Source organism: Ruditapes philippinarum, unplaced genomic scaffold, assembly GCF_026571515.1.
Source record: "Ruditapes philippinarum isolate M1 unplaced genomic scaffold, ASM2657151v2 ctg9319_1_1_1_1, whole genome shotgun sequence".
Taxonomy (NCBI): Eukaryota; Metazoa; Mollusca; class Bivalvia; order Venerida; family Veneridae; genus Ruditapes; species Ruditapes philippinarum.
The window spans coordinates 76897-95847 of record NW_026856118.1 but is presented as its reverse complement, the minus strand read 5'-3'; the positions used below and the strand labels follow the sequence as shown (position 1 = coordinate 95847).

At 30.7% G+C, this 18951-nt stretch overlaps 1 protein-coding gene across 2 annotated transcripts in view; it reads left to right on the top strand.

The window, feature by feature from the left end:
- The window catches only part of LOC132745430 (nuclear receptor subfamily 1 group I member 2-like), a 51979-nt gene extending 34214 nt beyond the window's left edge, over window positions 1-17765 (top strand). Inside the window, exons 2-4 of one of the 2 annotated variants that reach the window (XM_060734345.1) lie at window positions 3076-3237; window positions 8860-8977; window positions 10558-17765. In XM_060734345.1, coding sequence (XP_060590328.1) covers window positions 3076-3237; window positions 8860-8977; window positions 10558-12122 — 1845 coding nt within the window. In that variant the 3' untranslated portion in view covers window positions 12123-17765. Of the gene's footprint in view, window positions 1-3042; window positions 3238-8859; window positions 8978-10557 lie in introns of those variants that run through there. The other variant, XM_060734343.1, reaches the window with a different exon arrangement.
- Window positions 17766-18951: the final 1186 nt, after the last annotated feature.

The following is an 18951-nucleotide window of genomic DNA, read 5'->3' as shown; positions in this document are numbered from 1 at the left end:
GCGGTAACTACCCTTTATATGTAACACAAAGGCCGAAAAATTCAGAGGGAGATCTGACTGCGTGAATATGGTCACATGACAGGAGCATTAATTTTCCAAGCAAAATAATTCCTAAATGGTCGAAGATTTCTAATATTGTTTTATTCTTTATAGATATACTTGCTTATAGTAAGCGCCATGATTATTTACACAAGTGTTAAACAACAGTTAGCGTCGTTACAAACCCTAATTTAGTAAAATATGGTTTTCTTCAGACCATCAAAGTATAATTCACCGTGCCCGAGGGATTTGGGAGCTTGCTTAAGAAGCAAGAGGTCTTGAGTTCGAGTCCCAGTTATTTTTTTTTCAAATTATTTTTGTTTTCAAATTGTTTAAGTCAAATAAACATTGGATTGAATATCAGTGTTGCAATTAGTCTTATAGCCTATCTTCTGCAATTAAAAACGCTGAAAAGCATTTGTGACACTATACAAAAACAAATTGTTGTATAATCTCACAACCTTCACCTTTCTGACATTCTGAGACCCAAACAAATTCATCGCCTTCTGTGCTTTGATGTTTTTATATGCTTTTAAACCTCAGTGACAATGACTTCTTTCTGATGTAAAAAACAATGTTTGTAAAGTCACTGACTTATTCAAGAAATTACCATAACCGATAGATTGCCTGGGGAAAAATAGCGGAGTTATAATTGTGTTTTCTGTTTCATGTTAGAAAATTGAAACAAATATAAGTACATTAAATGTGTTTCTCAATAAATTTCCAGAAACCATTATACCAATTCCTATATTAACTAAGAATTAGAAAAAAGTATTTTAGTAGTGGAACTCAGTCATTTGATGATATTCAATGAAGATAAATCTGATCTTTTTAAGGTTCCCAGCAATAATTATTATTCTTAAAAGATTCAACTGAAAGCTTTTTAATGAATTACAAAGAAGTTAAAGGGAGACACAGGCAAAATTTTCATTTCTTAGTTTTGAATTTTTCATTAAATATTCTGTAAATGCCCTCAAAATGAATATATTAGACAGTCAAGGGAGCAAAACGTTTCTCCATATAAAGAATAAAATGATGGTTTCCTAACTTGACCCGCGTGGGTCAGGTTAGAGCGCTAACATTTCACAATAGTGGTCAAAGTGAACTCTGGAAACGTTAAAGAACATGTCAAATGTATGACTTAGACTTGTTTCAATCATACAATATCCACAATATCTGTTATTGTAACTTCAAGGGTTTGTTCAAGTCACCTGACTTGTATTAAAACTATTTGGTGATTTTATTTGCGTCTAAATTCTGTTCAACATAAATAGATAAATTTACGCTTTAAACCTAAAATATATACAATATATACAGAAGTTCATGCTAAAACTTTAAGAAAAGTCATTTTAGCGTGATTTGAGAACATAAGATCATTTTAATATTTTTGTCATTATTTTGCCTGAATATCCCTTTAAACCTTACACAATTCAAAATATTTGCAGTGAAAATAAAATCTTTTTTTCTCAATACAGTCTGTCAGATATACCGTAAAATTCCTAATAAAAGCCCCTCCCCTAATAAAGGCCCCCAGGCCTTTTGATAACGAAAACAATCAAAACAATCACCTTATCAGTGCTGTACTCATAACTAAAGCCATAATTTTATTCAAATCATTCAGAATCTATAGTATTTTATAGTAAACATATACATGTGTAATATGAACTTAAAAACCTTAACACTTTTTAATGTTATTACCAACACTTGCTAACACTAAATGTATTTACAGTGATTTTTGGATTTAGGAAAAACTGTATTGTAATAATAGCCTCCCTTTTTGGAAAATGTTTAGCCCCTGGGGGGTGTATAATAAGGATTTTACGATAAAATAGATCACACCAATGCATTATATGACATAATATGGGACCAGTGCAGATTCAGATTTGCTGTGTGATCTACACTGTTTGATATTCAGTAAGAAGATACTTACAAATGAACCAGAAAAGGCCATTTGAGCCACGTCATGACTAATCCAACATAGTGTGTTTGCAACCAACACGGATCCAGACAAGCCTGGGCATCAGTGCAGTCTGATCAGGATCCATGCTGTTCCATTACAAACCCTATTACAAGTAGAGAAACTGATAGCGAATAGCATAGATCCTGATCAGACTGTACGGATGCGCAGGCTGGTCTGGATCCATGCTGGTTGCAAACCCATTGTATTGGTTTTGTCTTGAAGCGGCTCATTTAAGAAAGGGAAATAGGTTACTTTGAAAGGTCTGTGAGTAGTTGAATATTTTGAAGACTTCACTAAAGTATGAACAATTCTAGCATATCATTTTTTGGTTGTTTTTGTTTGTCACATCAACACTTCAGAAGTTATTTAGTGACTAGCTTTACTAGTCTAGTGGAGGAACTTACCTCAGGCATTCCTCTTAGTAACTGTATTATATTTTAGGCATTAGTGGGCACCTGATATAGAACCACCAATATTCTGTTAGTTACCTGGATTGCTAAAGTCCTTCAATGATAAGAGTCCAAAGGCTCTTGAAAGATTCCAACCTACAACAAGTCAATAACTTTAACAAACTTAAACCACTTATTGCTAGGATGAAGTTCAGGTTACTTTTAAACTTGAAATCTACCAATATCTGCAAGGAATAATTTGGCTTTCACACTTAACTATTGATGTAAAGGTTAGTCCTGACTGGTAGATTATTTAGACCTCCAATGATTGTAAGGTCATAAGTCAAATGTCATAATGGCAATGTCCACAAAAATTTGTTTGACCATTTACTAGAGCACACATTGGGTTACATTTTGAAGATGATTTGGTTTCTACAGGTTGGTCATGACTGATAGATAACCTTAAATGATTTTGAGGTCATATAGTTAAAAACCTTAATGATATGTGTTCAATATTTTGTCCTATCAATAATATGAGAAGCAAGAATCCTCGAGAAGCCTATTGTTTACAAAGGGGTGGCATAATTGTCATATGTACACTTTTCTAGATTTAAATGACTATTTGTACCATATATATGTATCCATTGAATTTGAATGACTTATTTTTATCAACATTCTCATTTTCAGGAAGACAAACGTCTGAGTCCAGACTCAGCTGTTGGACCGATGTTATGTAATCAGAAAAAGGACAAAACATGCCTTGTGTGTGGGGATAAAGCCCTTGGCTATAACTTCAATGCTGTATCATGTGAATCATGTAAAGCATTCTTCAGGAGAAATGCTCACAAGGTTAGTGACTAATAATAAAACTGCTGTATAAGTTTAAATCCATATCAATTGCTAGATCTCTTTTAGCCAGGCCAGCCTGTACTTCATTGTAGTCTGACCTGAAGCTCAAAGTACTGTAAATGGTGGCAGAAATTTGAATTGTGATATTGAATTCCCTAAAACTTTGAGTATGCTGTTCAATATTCAAACAGTTCAAACAGGGCAGGTTAATTAAATAGGGCTAGGTGTTTACTGTAGGAGGAATTTGTTAAACATCTGTAATAAAAGCAGCTAAAATATGTTTGCAAACTATAACTTTTAAATTGGACAGATCTTATATGGCTTCACTTATTTTTTCAGTTACAATTAATTTAAATGTTTCTGGAAATTTATTTTCCTCAGAACTTGAGGAGAACATAATTCTAGTCATATTAAGCTAGACATTTAAAAAAAAAATCAAGCCATTGCTACAAACATGTTGTCTGTGTCCATTGCCTTTGCATTGCCATCTGCTGAAAACTTTAATATTGGTCTTTTTATGCCCACACAGAGTCCATCTGTCCGTACATCGCAAAATCTTGTGAAAGCAACTCCTCTTAAACTGGATGGCAGATTTTGCTTAAAATTCCAGGGATGAATAAACTTAATGTGTAGATGGTAGTAAAGGAAGGAATTTTTGCTACAACCAAATTTAACAGAATTATGGTCCTTTGTTGATTTTTTCACTATAAACCATATAGAAATTTTGTGAACGCAAGTCCTCTGAAACCGGATGGCAGATTTTGCTTTAACTTTCAGGGATAAACAACTTTAATGTGTAGATGGTAGTAAAGGAAGGAATTTTTGCTGCAACCAAATTTAACTGAAATTTGGCCCTGTTGACTTTTGCACTATATACTAGTACCATATAGAAATTTTGTGAATGCATTACTCCTCTTAAACAGGATGGCAGATTTTGCTTAAACTTTCAGGGATTAATAACCTTAATGTGTAGATGGTAGTAGAGGAAGGAAATTTTGCTGCAACCAAATTTAACAGAATCATGGCCCTTTGTTGATTTTTTCACTAAACAACATATATATGTTGGCAGTTGGGGCATCCGTGTCCTTTGGTCACTGTTCTAGTTTTTATTGCTCTTTGGACTGTCTTTGTACTGGGACATTAAATGATAGAACTAGCAACAAGTGTCTGTGTGATATATTACAAGTACATGCTCTGTGTACATACATGTATTAACAAATAGACATATAATACAACAGGTATATTCTCAGCACATTGTCTTTTATACCAATCATTTCACTTTTATTTTTTATCCAATTTATTTTGATGGACCAGACGTTTCAGTCTTTGTCGCAACAGACAAACATTTAAGAATTTCTGATCTGGCAGTACTTATTGAATTTATGCATTAGGTTCAACTATTTCACAAAAATATGCAACTTCATTATTAAACAACGAGCACATACCAAGAACATGGAGAAAAAATTAATATGTGCTTTGGATATTCAACTGATATAGAGTATGATTTTCAATGCTGTTTGACTGTTCACATCATTTTGCGGCGTCTTTGATGTGCAGCGTCAACATTTAACTTGTTATTTTTAAAATGCAAGTTTACACTTAACCATGTTTGTTGTAAAACATTGTACTATATATTTTTGATACAATGACTCCTTAATATAAGGAGGCATCACTCGGTAAATAAAAGCATTATAATAAGCTGATTTTACCCTAATTTCCTTCCAAGCCTCAACTTTTCGGCCCTTTCTGTTGATCTTGATAATATTACTAAGCCGCGGATTATCATTCCACTCGGTAATTTCCTGCTTTAGAATATAAATTGTCTCATTGGCATGTTATTTTATTGGTTAAAAATAAAAAAGATTAAAATAAAAAGAATATTATATTTAAACATGGATTAGTATCACTTTTGTCTAACATTTATTTCATTCCATGATGCTCAGGGACATGTTAATCATTAGAAAAGGTATTCTTATCTGAAAACTGTGTAATTTTGTTTGCTGACTGAACGAATGCATATCTACTAGACACCGCGTGAACTGAACGTGGTGTTTAATTAAATATTAGATACAAATCTTCATCTTATTTCTATAGATTTAAGTGCTCTGAAAGTCTTTAACAATCAAGTTTTCGAACATATTCACACATTTAAGATGCTGGGCATTATGTTTTTAAAAATACTCGCCAAAACATCGCATCAATTATCAACAATTCTGTATATGCAGGTGTCTTTAATCATGCAATTGGCTAAAATTTATTGAATCTGTCGCCATTTTGTGTAATTATCAACAAATAGCCACAGTATGTTAGTGTGTCCCCGATTGGTAAATGCAAACTGCCATAGATACAACGTGTTCTGATTCGTCAATCGCATGAATACATAATGAGAAAGATTTACATAGTGAACTTTTGCCTTGCAGCATGTATTAGACATTGTTGATGTTAACATGCATTCTTAACTTAGCAGATTAACGGTAATTGGTTGTAATTTAGAAGTAAACAAATTGTTAACAGCAATAGCAGCGTTAAAAGGCATGACACATCACTAAAATATCGGGTGACGTCAGAATGGCTTTGAAGCTAAATGTTTTAGGGGAAGTTGCTGATCCGAAGGCAACTTCTTTGCCCATGTCCCCCCCTGTAACCTTAAGCCCTGACTATGTTGCATATTAGAATTTATGGAAAAGATCATGTTTATCAAAGTTTAATAGATACTATAAAGTAGACACCAGAAATTAAGCAAGTGATGTATCTATTCATACTGTCATAGAAATGATAAGTGAAAGAAATTTAAAAAGAAAAGAATGGCTTGTAGAGGATTCGAACTTTCAGCTTTAACAGATTAAAAATCCCTCATAATTTTAACACGAGGCCAACACTGGTCTTGACTATGGATTAATATATATGGAAGTCTACTGCCTTTAAAAACTGGTGCAAAGATCATAATAAATTTTGTCAACTAAGGAAACAAACCTTTAAAATTCATCAGTTTCTAGCCAATATTGCCATTAATACTACCATTTATCAATATGTTGAGCCTAATTGATGCATTACAAGTTGATATTGATTACTGAAATATTTATCAAGGCCTTTAATGTAGAAAGCTTTTAAGTAAGTACTTAGTCTATATATATATTAGCAATGATATATATTAGGCCAACAATATTTTTATTAAATGTTTTACGAGGGGTTTTATTAAAATATTTCATTTCTACGTCAATTTAAATTACTTCTGAGTCTGAACAGATTGATCAATATTTGTCAAATAAGAGGACCAATAAGAAATATTAAAGCCATACATACTTGAAAGTGAAATGGGAGATAAAATTGGAAGGTCTGAAACAGAATAGATAATTATGATGGTAATATTAAGTATGATATGTGATAATTTATAAACCATGAAACATTTATATAAGGATGTTGTTCAGGTTAGTTCTAATATGACATGTCTAAATATAGCAGATAATATATTGTGCTGGAATAAAATATCATCATATAAATGTTAAAACTAAATCACTAAGAACTCTATTATCAACTTTTATTATTAGCAAGACATATTTTACAGAATATAAAAATGATACATTTCTATTGATTTTCTCAATATGTAAAATATCAATATGTAAAATACTTCAGGAAAATATGTCCATTGAAGATTGACCGCCTGAAGATAAGAAATGTATTGCTTACAAATTTAATAGCCTGTAACTGAAATAAGGTATGAATATAGAGCTCTAATATATAAGTAAACATAAAAGACTTTTCTCCACATACAAAATATGCTCATCATTTTTGAACAGAATGCTGAGAAGCAAGTCAGTATCATGAAATTCTATGCTAACTAAAAATTGCAACATTAACCTAAACAGTAAACTGTAAACTTCAATGTCTTTATTTATTATTAATTTGCTATTGAATCAAATCACAATTAAGACACTTGTCCATGAAGGCGGGATGAAAATAAAAGTCCTAATATGGAATTTTTTCTCATCTTGTGTTGTCAAAAAATGCTGTTAAAAATCCCAAAAAAATCTAATAAAATTATGCTGGCCTTAAAGAGAAAAAATGTACTTGATGATTTCTGTTAACTAATAGGTTTGATATTTTCTATCCTATTTTAATCCTTGTATGTCATTATACTGAAGATGACATTCTCAAAGAAGAATAACAAGTTCATGATAATTATATCCATAATAGACAAGAACATTCACTGAAAATTGAATTGTCAGGAAAACAGGAAAGGCCAGAATTTCTAAGGAATTTTAGTCACAAGAAACACAAGCTTCAATTATAGCCAGCTGCTTTGTAAAGACATTGGACCAAATAAGGCTTGACTTTTATAATTATGAGAATTGCAAATTTAACTTTAACATATTTATTTTTTCTGTAATTATATGTTATATAACTTAGATACTGCATTGTCAGTTATGATATACAGAGCAATAATGTATTCATTGTTTGAACTAATAAATCCCATAAATCACTAGACTAAATTAAGTGCTTAAATAGATACGCTGGGGAACTTAAAACAGAAAGATTTGAGCAATATATGTAGAAATATACTCAGAATTAAAATAATAATTCTATGTTTATGATATTTTTACCTCGATTTCTAAAGTGGCTTTTAAACTTTGGGTCATACCGGAAAAAAAGTAGTTCTGGTAAAATAGAATGAGCAAATGATCAAAATTTTTGCACTCAGGTTTTGGTCTAGACCTTCTCCAAATGGAAAATAACTATCAAAATTATTTCCAATCCCATCATGTCAAAAAACCTAAAGTGGAGTCCCTATTAGGTGTTTATAAAAGGGGAATTTTGTAAGAAATTGATTTTGAATGCTGTACACATATTGATTCCAAAAAAGATCAATGAGAAAAAATTTGAAATAAATAGCAACCCTATCTCTACTGTATTATAGCTTCTTTTAAATAGCTAAGTCTATATCCTGAGCTCTCTTAGGGAATGTAGGTTTTAAGTACTCATTAGCCCTTAAAATTTTGTCTGAAATAATGCTAACTTGATCATGTGTAATTCATCCTCCATGATAGCATCCACGTTGCCATGGTTACAAGAAATTTCAGATTGACATTAAGGCTATGGCCCAGTCAACTTTTGTGTCTAGTGTGGAAGCATTGAAACAGGAAGCTTTTCAATAAAAACAACCATTTTTTCACAAAATGCCCAGCAAGTAATGGGTTAATTAAAAGTTAATTTATTCTAAGTGATCAAGTATGAATTTAGTCATTCATGGAAAGACATCGCATTTCCTTTTTTACAGTTTGACATTTATCGGAAAATGCGAAGTTAAAGCGGATTTAACCCATTTAAAAAATAGCTTCAAATCAGTGGTTGCATCTAAATATTTGGACTAGTATGAATTATCTATGAAACACATTTAGTCCAAAAGTTAGTAATTAAATCTTTAAAAATTTATTTCACTTTGCTGTTAGATCATATTTATCTTATTTTTGTACTTTTAGTACAAAAATTTTATGTATATTAAGTGAATATCAGCTATTTTTTAAGAAAGAGTTTTCAAGTTTTTAATAAAAATGTAAGCATATAATCTTTATTTTCGTTACACATGTACGCAGATGTTCTTACATATGTTGTCTTTATTTTCAGACGATACGGGGGAGGTGTGAAGGCAAGTGTGACATAAATGTGGAGTCACGGTCCTTCTGTAAAAAATGTCGTCTTGCAAAATGCTATACTGTGGGAATGAGGAAGGATATGATATTAGGTAAAAATAACTTGAACGCCCGCTAGTCCTGAACATATAGAATTATAGTTGTCCTAATTTTTATAGCGATTGATATTGACTTATAACACAGTGATTGTTTTTCTACAATGAAAGAGGGTAATAAAATAGCTTTGTCCATCCTTCCTTCAGTTTGACAAATAATTTCACAACCAGTGCTACCTACTTTCAGATACTAACTTATAAGACCCTTAAATATTTTAAAGCCTTTATTATGATCCTCCAATGTTACTAAAAGAAATGTGTATTTTAAGGAAAAGAAGCAATGTCAATACGAGTGCTAGATTTTAATTAGTTATTGCCATGAATGTTGTACATTTCAATCAGGAAATGATTTACTTTTACATGTGTGGGTTTAATTTTAAGTAATGACTTTTTATAACTTTATTATACTAAGAAATAGCAATTTTTATCTCAACTTTTTTTAAAAGAAAAATTATAAGCTTTTGCTACAGTCAGGTTGTCCTTCCGGTTGCCATCCAGAAACTTATGACAATTATTTTGATTGTCTTCATATGTGGACACAACAACCCTCTTGACAAGATCTTCAAATGGACAAAACTGAGCGTGACCTTGACTCAAATGTCCTTGACCTTCATATGGTCATTTAATGAGTAAATGACACTTTCTTGATTTTTGCTATAATTGGCTATTATTAGTTATGAATGGATTGTCTTTACACTTGAGCAAAACATTTCTTAGGATAAGATATTAAAGATTTATATGAACACATTTAAAACTGATGAAAAGGCCAATCTGTAAAAAGTATTACTATATGTAATGGTAATGCTTTTGTTTCTAAGAACTTAGAAAAGTGTTTCTTTCAAAATTTGCATAAGGTCTTATAATTATATGTATATATGCACAATTACAGGAATGTTGGTCAGCATGTGTATTTATGCACCTGGGGTTTCGCTTGTCAATGCATTTAGTAGTTTAAGAGTAATTGTCCTTTACTTAGTAAAATATTTGCAATTTTCAGCTTGTGTCTTGCATTACTCAAAATGTATTTGACCTACAGACATGAAACTAAATACAGTAACGTTGGTCAGCATGTGTTACACATGTGCATCTGAGCTTTTTCTTGTTTTATTTTCTTTCAAGCATAGATTAGGATGTTAAGTTGAGATTTGAAATTCCTGCAGCTTATTATTGGCTTAAATCAAGATGTCAGCACTGGAAAAATTTTGATGTAGTTTTTAGGCCTCAACTACTTAAGGGTAGGTAAAGTCATGAAGAATTTTCTGTCATACTGGCTTGCTGTACGTCAGTACACTGACAAAACAGTCAAATGTTGGGGCATCTGTGTCCAATGAACATATTTCTAGTTATGTTATTTCTCATTATAATACCAAGGGACTGCCTTAGATAACAATCTCTAAACTACTAATACAGAGTCAGACATATCAGCATAACCTTACAGACTTTGAGAGACACCACATTGTTCAGTTGTGGTATTTTGATAATGATTATTTTTTTAAAATGAAATGTTTTCACATATGAACAATAAAATTATGCATATATTGTTCATATCAGTATATACATTTGATGTATATTTACAGATGATAACCAGAAAAAACTCAGAAAACAGAAAATACTCATCAACAAATTACGACGGCATGGTACCTTCCCATCAGAAGATACATACGCTGTATCCGACACTGATGTACATTCCTCAGCTAGCACATTGCTTGCCTCACAGAGCAAAGAATCTCTGAAAGAACAATTTCCAAGTTTATCTGAGTCTGATATTGAGATTTTGCAGGGAGGGAAATCTGAAGAGGAAAAGAAGAAAGTAAAAGTTGAATCAAAAGACAAATGTGTAGATGTGCAACCTTGGCATGATCAGGAAAATATTGATGATATTGTTAGTAAAATGGATGATGAAGAGAAAGAGGCTTTTCTTGAAATGAATAAGGCTCATGAGCAGTCATCATTCCTTGCAAATACTCAGACTCGACTGCGGAATCTGCCAAAAAATTCAACTGATGTGTTTAACATTGCAGATGGATTTGTTCGTAGAATCATAAAAGTTGCTAAGCAACTTACTAATTTTCGTTCAATAGACAAGGATGATCAAATTGCTCTTTTAAAAGGATCAGTTGTTGAAATCATGATGCTCAGGTCTGCTGTGAATTTTAATATTAAAACTGAGACATGGAATTTGAGTACTACAAGTTGTATAAATTCATCTGCAGCGTCTAATGTATCCTCACCTGGATCAGTAGGGAGTTCAAGTTCTGGCGATTTCCCTTCTCTACCAGCAGGTCTTGATATTAACAAACTAAGAGAGGCTGCTATGAAAGGAGCTGATATAAATACATTGCGTAATATGGCAAGACAATCATCTCAACAAGACACAAAAGCACAGGAAGTGCCTAAAGTATCAGCAGAGGTGAAAGCCACATTCCAATCACCAGCTGCAATGAATAAAATCCCTGGTTTACCACCAGGTGTAAATGCTGAAACATTAAAACAAAAATATGGTTTAAGTATTGATCAAATGAAGCAGAAAATGGCTGTTAAAGAAGAACAAAGTAGTGGCAGTGGTATTGATGATCTTAGGAATGCTGCAAAAGCTGCAGGATTTGATGTGGATGCTCTGAGAAGGGCTGCTATGAATGGAGCATCATTTGAACAGCTTTCTCAAATGGCTCATGGTGGAAAAGTTGGTAAATCACAGGAAATGCCTTCAAACATGCAGGTAAAAGAAGAAAAAGAGGAACCTCAAGGAGCTTCAAGTATCAGTTCAGAGATTCTTAAAATAGAAAACTCAGAAACAAAGACAATGTTTTCCACTTATGTCAAGTTCATTAAATCGTTAATGTTGACTATACAAGGAGATTTAATGATCCTTAAACTCCTTATCATGCTTTCATTGCATTCTTCTGATCGTCCTGGTATCCAAAATACCAGTGTGGTAGAGAGATACCAAGAATTATATGCGAACACGTTGAAAAAGTACATCAGCATCACATTTCCAGAGGAAAAAAATATGTTTGCTAAGTGTATCATGAAGTTAACTGATTTAAGAAACGTGAATGAGGTGCATACAAAAATGTTGCTCAAAATGCAAGTGGAAGATATTGAGCCACTCCTGGTTGAGATTTTTGATCTTCCGCAGTAAGGATTCCATTATCATTGTTTAAATTTTTATAAACCTGTCACTGAAATTTGCATTACACAGATAAAAGTTTGGTATCCATGCATAATAATGAATAGATCTTTGTCAGAAGTGGTTTAGACTTACATGTCATTAAATCATGTTACATGTTCTGAAAAATTTGTTGACGATGTTGAATGTTGTAAATAATGAAAGGTGTGAAATAATTTTATGTCATTCTTACAATGTATGGGGATTGCATTGATGTCAACATGGATTTGGCATTATTTTTTTTGTCATAAGCCATACATTTTCTTAATCATTTGCTGTAGAGAAAGTGCTTTAGGGCTTTGTTTGCCATGGAAACTCAATATTTTGTCTTGATTTGGTTGGTGTATTTGTTTTGTAAAATACGAAAGTATCAGACATGCTATTCATGCAAAAGATTATTAAAAACTTTTTTTTAATAAGAGTACACTTTGATACACAGTTACCACAACAACATTTTTTGTATTAAAAAAAAAAAAGGTTTCATTTATACCCCTCTTGAGAAACACAATAGTTTTATTTATTTTATTTTTATTGTTTTGATTTTTTAATTTTAATTTTTTTTCCAGTTAGTTTATAGTTCACAATATAAATATGTATTTTATTTGTTATAATTATGTTTTTTGTTTTTTTACAATTTTTAGTGAAATTATGAAGTGTCAACAATATTTGATACATAAATTTAGGAGATACATTCCGTCTTAATCGGCATTATATGGTTACAGTGTCAATTTATAGTATCCAAATCCAATGAAAAGCAAGTGGTAAATTCAAATTTGCAGTTTTCAGTGACAGGTTATATAAATGTTCAGCGCCAGCATAATACCTCATATTTCTGCCTGTTAAGATAGATTATTATAACTACCGGTGATTTGTTGTGTTTTGTATTTTTATCAGAAGAGGGAGATGAATTTTGCTCATTATGATTGTTGCTCTATCACTGTTAACTGGCTATATATTTAGCTTGTCTATCCAGCTTTGTTCTGCTAATTTACTATGTAGCATACAGGAGTACAATTCTATTGATTTAAGACCATGCCTGTCTAGAATGTAATCCCTTCTTTACTAAAAATGATTGCAGTCTAATGTTTTGAAACTAGTCCTAGTAAGTTTACTTAGCTTTTAGGTGAAGGCTTTTAAAAAGGAAGTAATAAATCTGCATTTCTGTAAGAATAAATAAAGTAAGAAAATAGTGGAATGCCGCTGTGAAAGGAAGTATTATAACATAACTAGAAGGCAGGGATTTTGTAATTGAGTTATATTATTTCATTTGAAGAGATCATTATAGAATAATTTTTGTATGACAGTTGGTCATATAATATTTTGATTATAGCATATATGCTGTAATCATAGTAAAGGAGAGATAATAATTATATTGAATAAAGAGAAATAATAACCAGATTTTATGTACATTCAATATTTGTGCAATAATTGTTAAACTGTAATTTTAATTTTAGATATATTTATAATATAATGATAAACATTGAAATGAAATGTCTAAACAAAGGTCCTTGTACAATACATAATGATGAACTAGGAAGTCTGTAAACATAGGACATGTATAATACATAATGATGAACTAGGAAGTCTGTAAACATAGGACATGTATAATACATAATGATGAACTAGGAAGTCTGTAAACATAGAACATGTATAATACATAATGATGAACTAGGAAGTCTGTAAACAAAGGATATTGTGCAATACATAATGATGAACTAGGAAGTATGTAAACATAAGGCATGTATAATACATAATGATGAACTAGGAAGTCTGTAACATAAGACATGTATAATACATAATGATGAACTAGGAATTCTGTAAACAAAGGATATTGTGCAATACATAATGATGAACTAGGAAGTCTGTAAACATAAGGCATGTATAATACATAATGATGAACTTGGAAGTCTGTAAACATAGGACATGTATAATACATAATGATGAACTAGGAAGTCTGTAAACATAGGACATGTATGACACATAATGATGAACTAGGAATTCTGTAAACAAAGGATATTGTGCAATACATAATGATGAACTAGGAAGTCTGTAAACATAGGACATGTATAATACATAATGATGAACTAGGAAGTCTGTAAACATAAGACATGTATAATACATAATGATGAACTAGGAAGTCTGTAAACATAGGACATGTATAATACACTAGGAAGTCTGTAAACATAGGACATGTATAATACATAATGATGAACTAGGAAGTCTGTAAACATAAGACATGTATAATACATAATGATGAACTAGGAAGTCTGTAAACATAAGACATGTATAATACATAATGATGAACTAGGAAGTCTGTAAACATAAGACATGTATAATACATAATGATGAACTAGGAAGTCTGTAAACATAAGGCATGTATAATACATAATGATGAACTAGGAAGTCTGTAAACATAAGACATGTATCATACATAATGATAAACTAGGAAGTCTGTAAACATAAGGCATGTATAATACATAATGATAAACTAGGAAGTCTGTAAACATAAGACATGTATAATACATAATGGTGAACTAGGAAGTCTGTAAACATAAGGCATATATAATACATAATGATGAACTTGGAAGTCTGTGAACATAGGACATGTATAATATATAATGATGAACTAGGAATTCTGTAAACAAAAGATATTGTGCAATACATAATGATAAACTTGGAAGTAAGTAAACATGTAAAAATGATGAACTAGGAAGTTTATAACATAGGACAGTAATATGGATGGCAAAATAGTCAACGTAGAACTTTTTAAGTATTAGTATATACAAGGCATAGAACTCGATAAATCTAAAAATTAGAACAAGTTTTATAATACAATGAAAACTATATTATATACAAACAGGTTTTGTTATACATGTTCAGTTGTTTCTTCATAATAATACATTCCCTTCTGTAAATTATTAGAACTTGATTTTGTTGTTTTCTGTTTTTATCAAAGGAAAGCTCAATTATGTTATGGTGTCAATAATATTCATATATTGTGATGAGAATAAACTTCTTACAATCATCAAGTTACGGTTATGTTTAATAAGGTCTGGCTTGCTTACTGTAAAAGAAAAATTCTGTTACAAACAATTATAAACAAGCCATTGATTAAATGTTAAAATAGAATAAAAACTGCCTTCCAATTTTAAAGGTTTCAAGTTAAATTAGATGTTTCAAGTCATTTGATATTACTTTATAAGTGGAAAATATTTTCCTACATTTATAAACTTGAGTTTTGTGAGATATTAAAAAAAGTAAATGAATATGTAAGTGCCTACAGTGATTTAAGATTACATGAATGAAATGAAATAAGCAAAAATGTATTTTTTCTAGTATAGTAATTGACCAGTCACTATAGTTACTAACTCTCATGCCTGTGAGGATTGTACTATCTGCTTGGACAAAACCTTAGACAAATAAATATATATTATGCCATATGCTTTAAGGTCTATATAATGTAAAGATAGATGCAGATGACATGTTTTGCTAAGAATTCATGCTTGTTAAACAGATTGTTACTTGAGAGAATGATAAGAAGAAAAATTGTAACAAATAATACTTGTTTATTGATAATTAAGCACCATTAAATGATTACAGTTACATTTCTTACATTGTTCCGCAATAGATTTAGACAAAATTTTGATTAAATGACCCTCAGTTCATGGGCTAAAACAGATTCGTAATACCATGTTGACTGTTTGTAAATCAGTACATATATTAGATTGTTTAAGCCAATATTGATACTTGCTACTAAAGAGAAACAAATGACATCCTATTTTGCTTTATTGCTTGAATACATCTTACAAAGTAATTAAGACTGATAATTATCAGAAATAATATAATCATTTAGAGGAGAATAATTTGTTAGGGAAAAAATGGATTGCACATGAGAAAAATGATAAAAGCTTGCTCTGATATCAGAACAAAAGTTTGAAAATGGAAACGACAATCATAGTTTTTATGATTTACAAAATTCAATTAGATTAATCAATGCACTCAATTATTATTGATACATTATTTATACACACCTTAATGTATAATGCCCACTATGGATACAGCTCAATCAAAATAATATTTTTAGTATTAAAATCATATTTATTATCAAATTACTCAGCTTATATCTGGCAATTAATGTCATAATGTATTTATGTATATTTTAACTAAATTTAATTAAGGATAGTTGGTACAACTCAAATTTTTTGGTGAATAAAATGGCTTTATGGTGTAACATGAGAACATTTATTATTGCTGATGATTAAATTTAATTGATACTGCCTTGTTACATTCTAAGACAGTAAGACCAATTTTTTTTATAATTACTTATGGTTAACAGTACAAAACATAATTAAAGCTTTAAGTTTGTTTACGACATGAAATAGAAAATTAGAAAAAACATTAGTTCAAGATTTCCTGTTATCAAAATATGAAGAAAAGTAACCAATATATATAAAATCAATGCATATTTGAGAGCAATAAAATTATTTGAGATTTGAATTTTGTAAAGTATACCTTTACATTATTTTGAGTTCTTTTACATCAATATTCTCTGGATTCACTACGTTTCCATAGTTACAAGGTTAAATGATTTGTTACATATTCATGATAGGATTGTGAAAGTTGACATATATCACAAAATGTTTGAGCCTTTTAGCCTTTTGGAAAGAAGGAAAACAAACTACACAATGTATACACAAAATTTCTTTAATGTTAGAAACACACTAGTGAAATGTTGATGTATAGACATAAATGCAAACAATTACCAGGTTGTTAGTTACATAGAAGCAGTGATGTAAAGATATTAGTTCAGAAAATTAACCTTACATAAAGTATGGGACAAACTTTTAACTACTGCCTCTCATAGCATTTGAAACTTGCTGTTGTTTAGCACATGTATAAAATCTAGAAAAAGGGTGTTAGTAACACAGTTGTAAAATTGATGCCATAAAGACTGTAAAAGTCATGTTTTACATTGAGAATGCAAAGGGACTCTTTGCTTGTGAATATATATTAACGCATTTTGTAAACAGTGTATGATATATTATTTCAGTTTGATTTATATAGATTACTCTTCTACAGAGTTTAAAATTGCACATTAGATAATCGTAGTTGGTTTTATCACATGCTCGCCTTGCCAATCTTGGTTCTTAAGAGATTAAAAACATTTTGTATTTTATGTTAACGTAAATAGTCAATTTCTGATATTGGAAATGAATTCTGCTGTAGAAGTGTGTCAAAATTGTGACAAGTTTTGTTAATTTTAGATGATCAGTAACTTTTATCAGTTATAATTTTTTCAAACTTTGTCTACTTTTCATTTAAGCAAGTGTGTATGATATTATATCATAAAATCTATTATTGTTAATTTTATAAAAAATTGTACACAGGTTCTTGGTGGGTTTTTTTCTTGTTTTTTTTTTCTTTTGACTATCATTCATTCATATACTTCTATTGGCATTTTTCAGAAGCTGTAATATGTACAGATGATATTGTTTTTGATTCATATTACTCAAAATTTGCCTCATAATATCCTTAAGAGATTTGTATTCATTCCACAATTTTATTTACAAATATACTCACTTTGTATGATTAAATTTTGTATAACGACTTACAACAGCATAAGCAGATCGAAGATGTATATATTTACTGAAAATCACTGTGAACAGGACAGTAATATAGATTTATGGGTGTAAGCTGATATATCAGTATATTATCAAAATTCCTTCTAGTATTTATAAAATTATTATGTTTGCTTATACGCCTTGAATGAAAAGGTTAACTTCATTATGAAAAGCAGACAAAAATATAATAGGATGATTATGTTGTCGTAGCTTTCTGTGGCAATGTATTTTAAATAAGCAGTATTGGAAAATTGATATCTCGCGAGACCAAATTTTTCCCCACACTGCTAGTAGCAAAAAAGGATGTCTGTCCATCTGTCTGGTAAGAAATAGGGTCAATCCATAAAACATTTAAGAACAATATAGTTCATGCCGTAACAGTAAAGGAAGAGACCTATGGCCCTCTACTTAACAAAAGAAAAACTCAATAGAAATGGCCCTGTATCATTCTGTCTGTCTGTTCATAGACAATTGGTATTTGATAACTTTTGAAGGATTTCAATGATTGTGTTTATATTTGGCATGTAATATGATATATCGTAACATAATTTACTGGTATGTAACAGTTTAATGAATGGAAGAGTTACACCTTCTTTTCTTAGCAATTCTTAGTGGCGTTATTGGTTTCCACAGAATAACTGAAAATGTTAACATGTGGCATGTCAATATTAAAACACATTACAACCTTGCTTTTTGTTTCAGTCAGATTTTTGCAACCTTAATTGTTTTCTTTTAATCAAAATTAAATCAAGTCATAATGTTCAATTATCTGTATTACTAATATGATAAGGTGTTGCATAGAACAAAAATAAACAAACTTTTTGGTTTGATTTTAAAAGGCATAATCTGAGCCATTAACAACAAGTGAATTTGCCACTATTTTTATATTGCACATTTTGGTCCACTTGTAAATTTGCAATCGGGTGTATATTGCCAGCCTCAGCCAAGCTCTTGTTGTCTATAATTTTGTCTTTAAGGTTTGTCAACAATACGCTGATTTTGTGTTTAATACAGTGAGGTGTTTCTAATAATTTATAAAAATTTAGATATAAATTTTGAAAGATTGGAAAATTATTTATAACTGTATGGTTGCATTATACTGACACTGAGAATGTCTCTCGGTATTAAATAGTTCACGTTTGTTTGACAAATTGTTTTTGCAAGCATGGACATTGTAATGA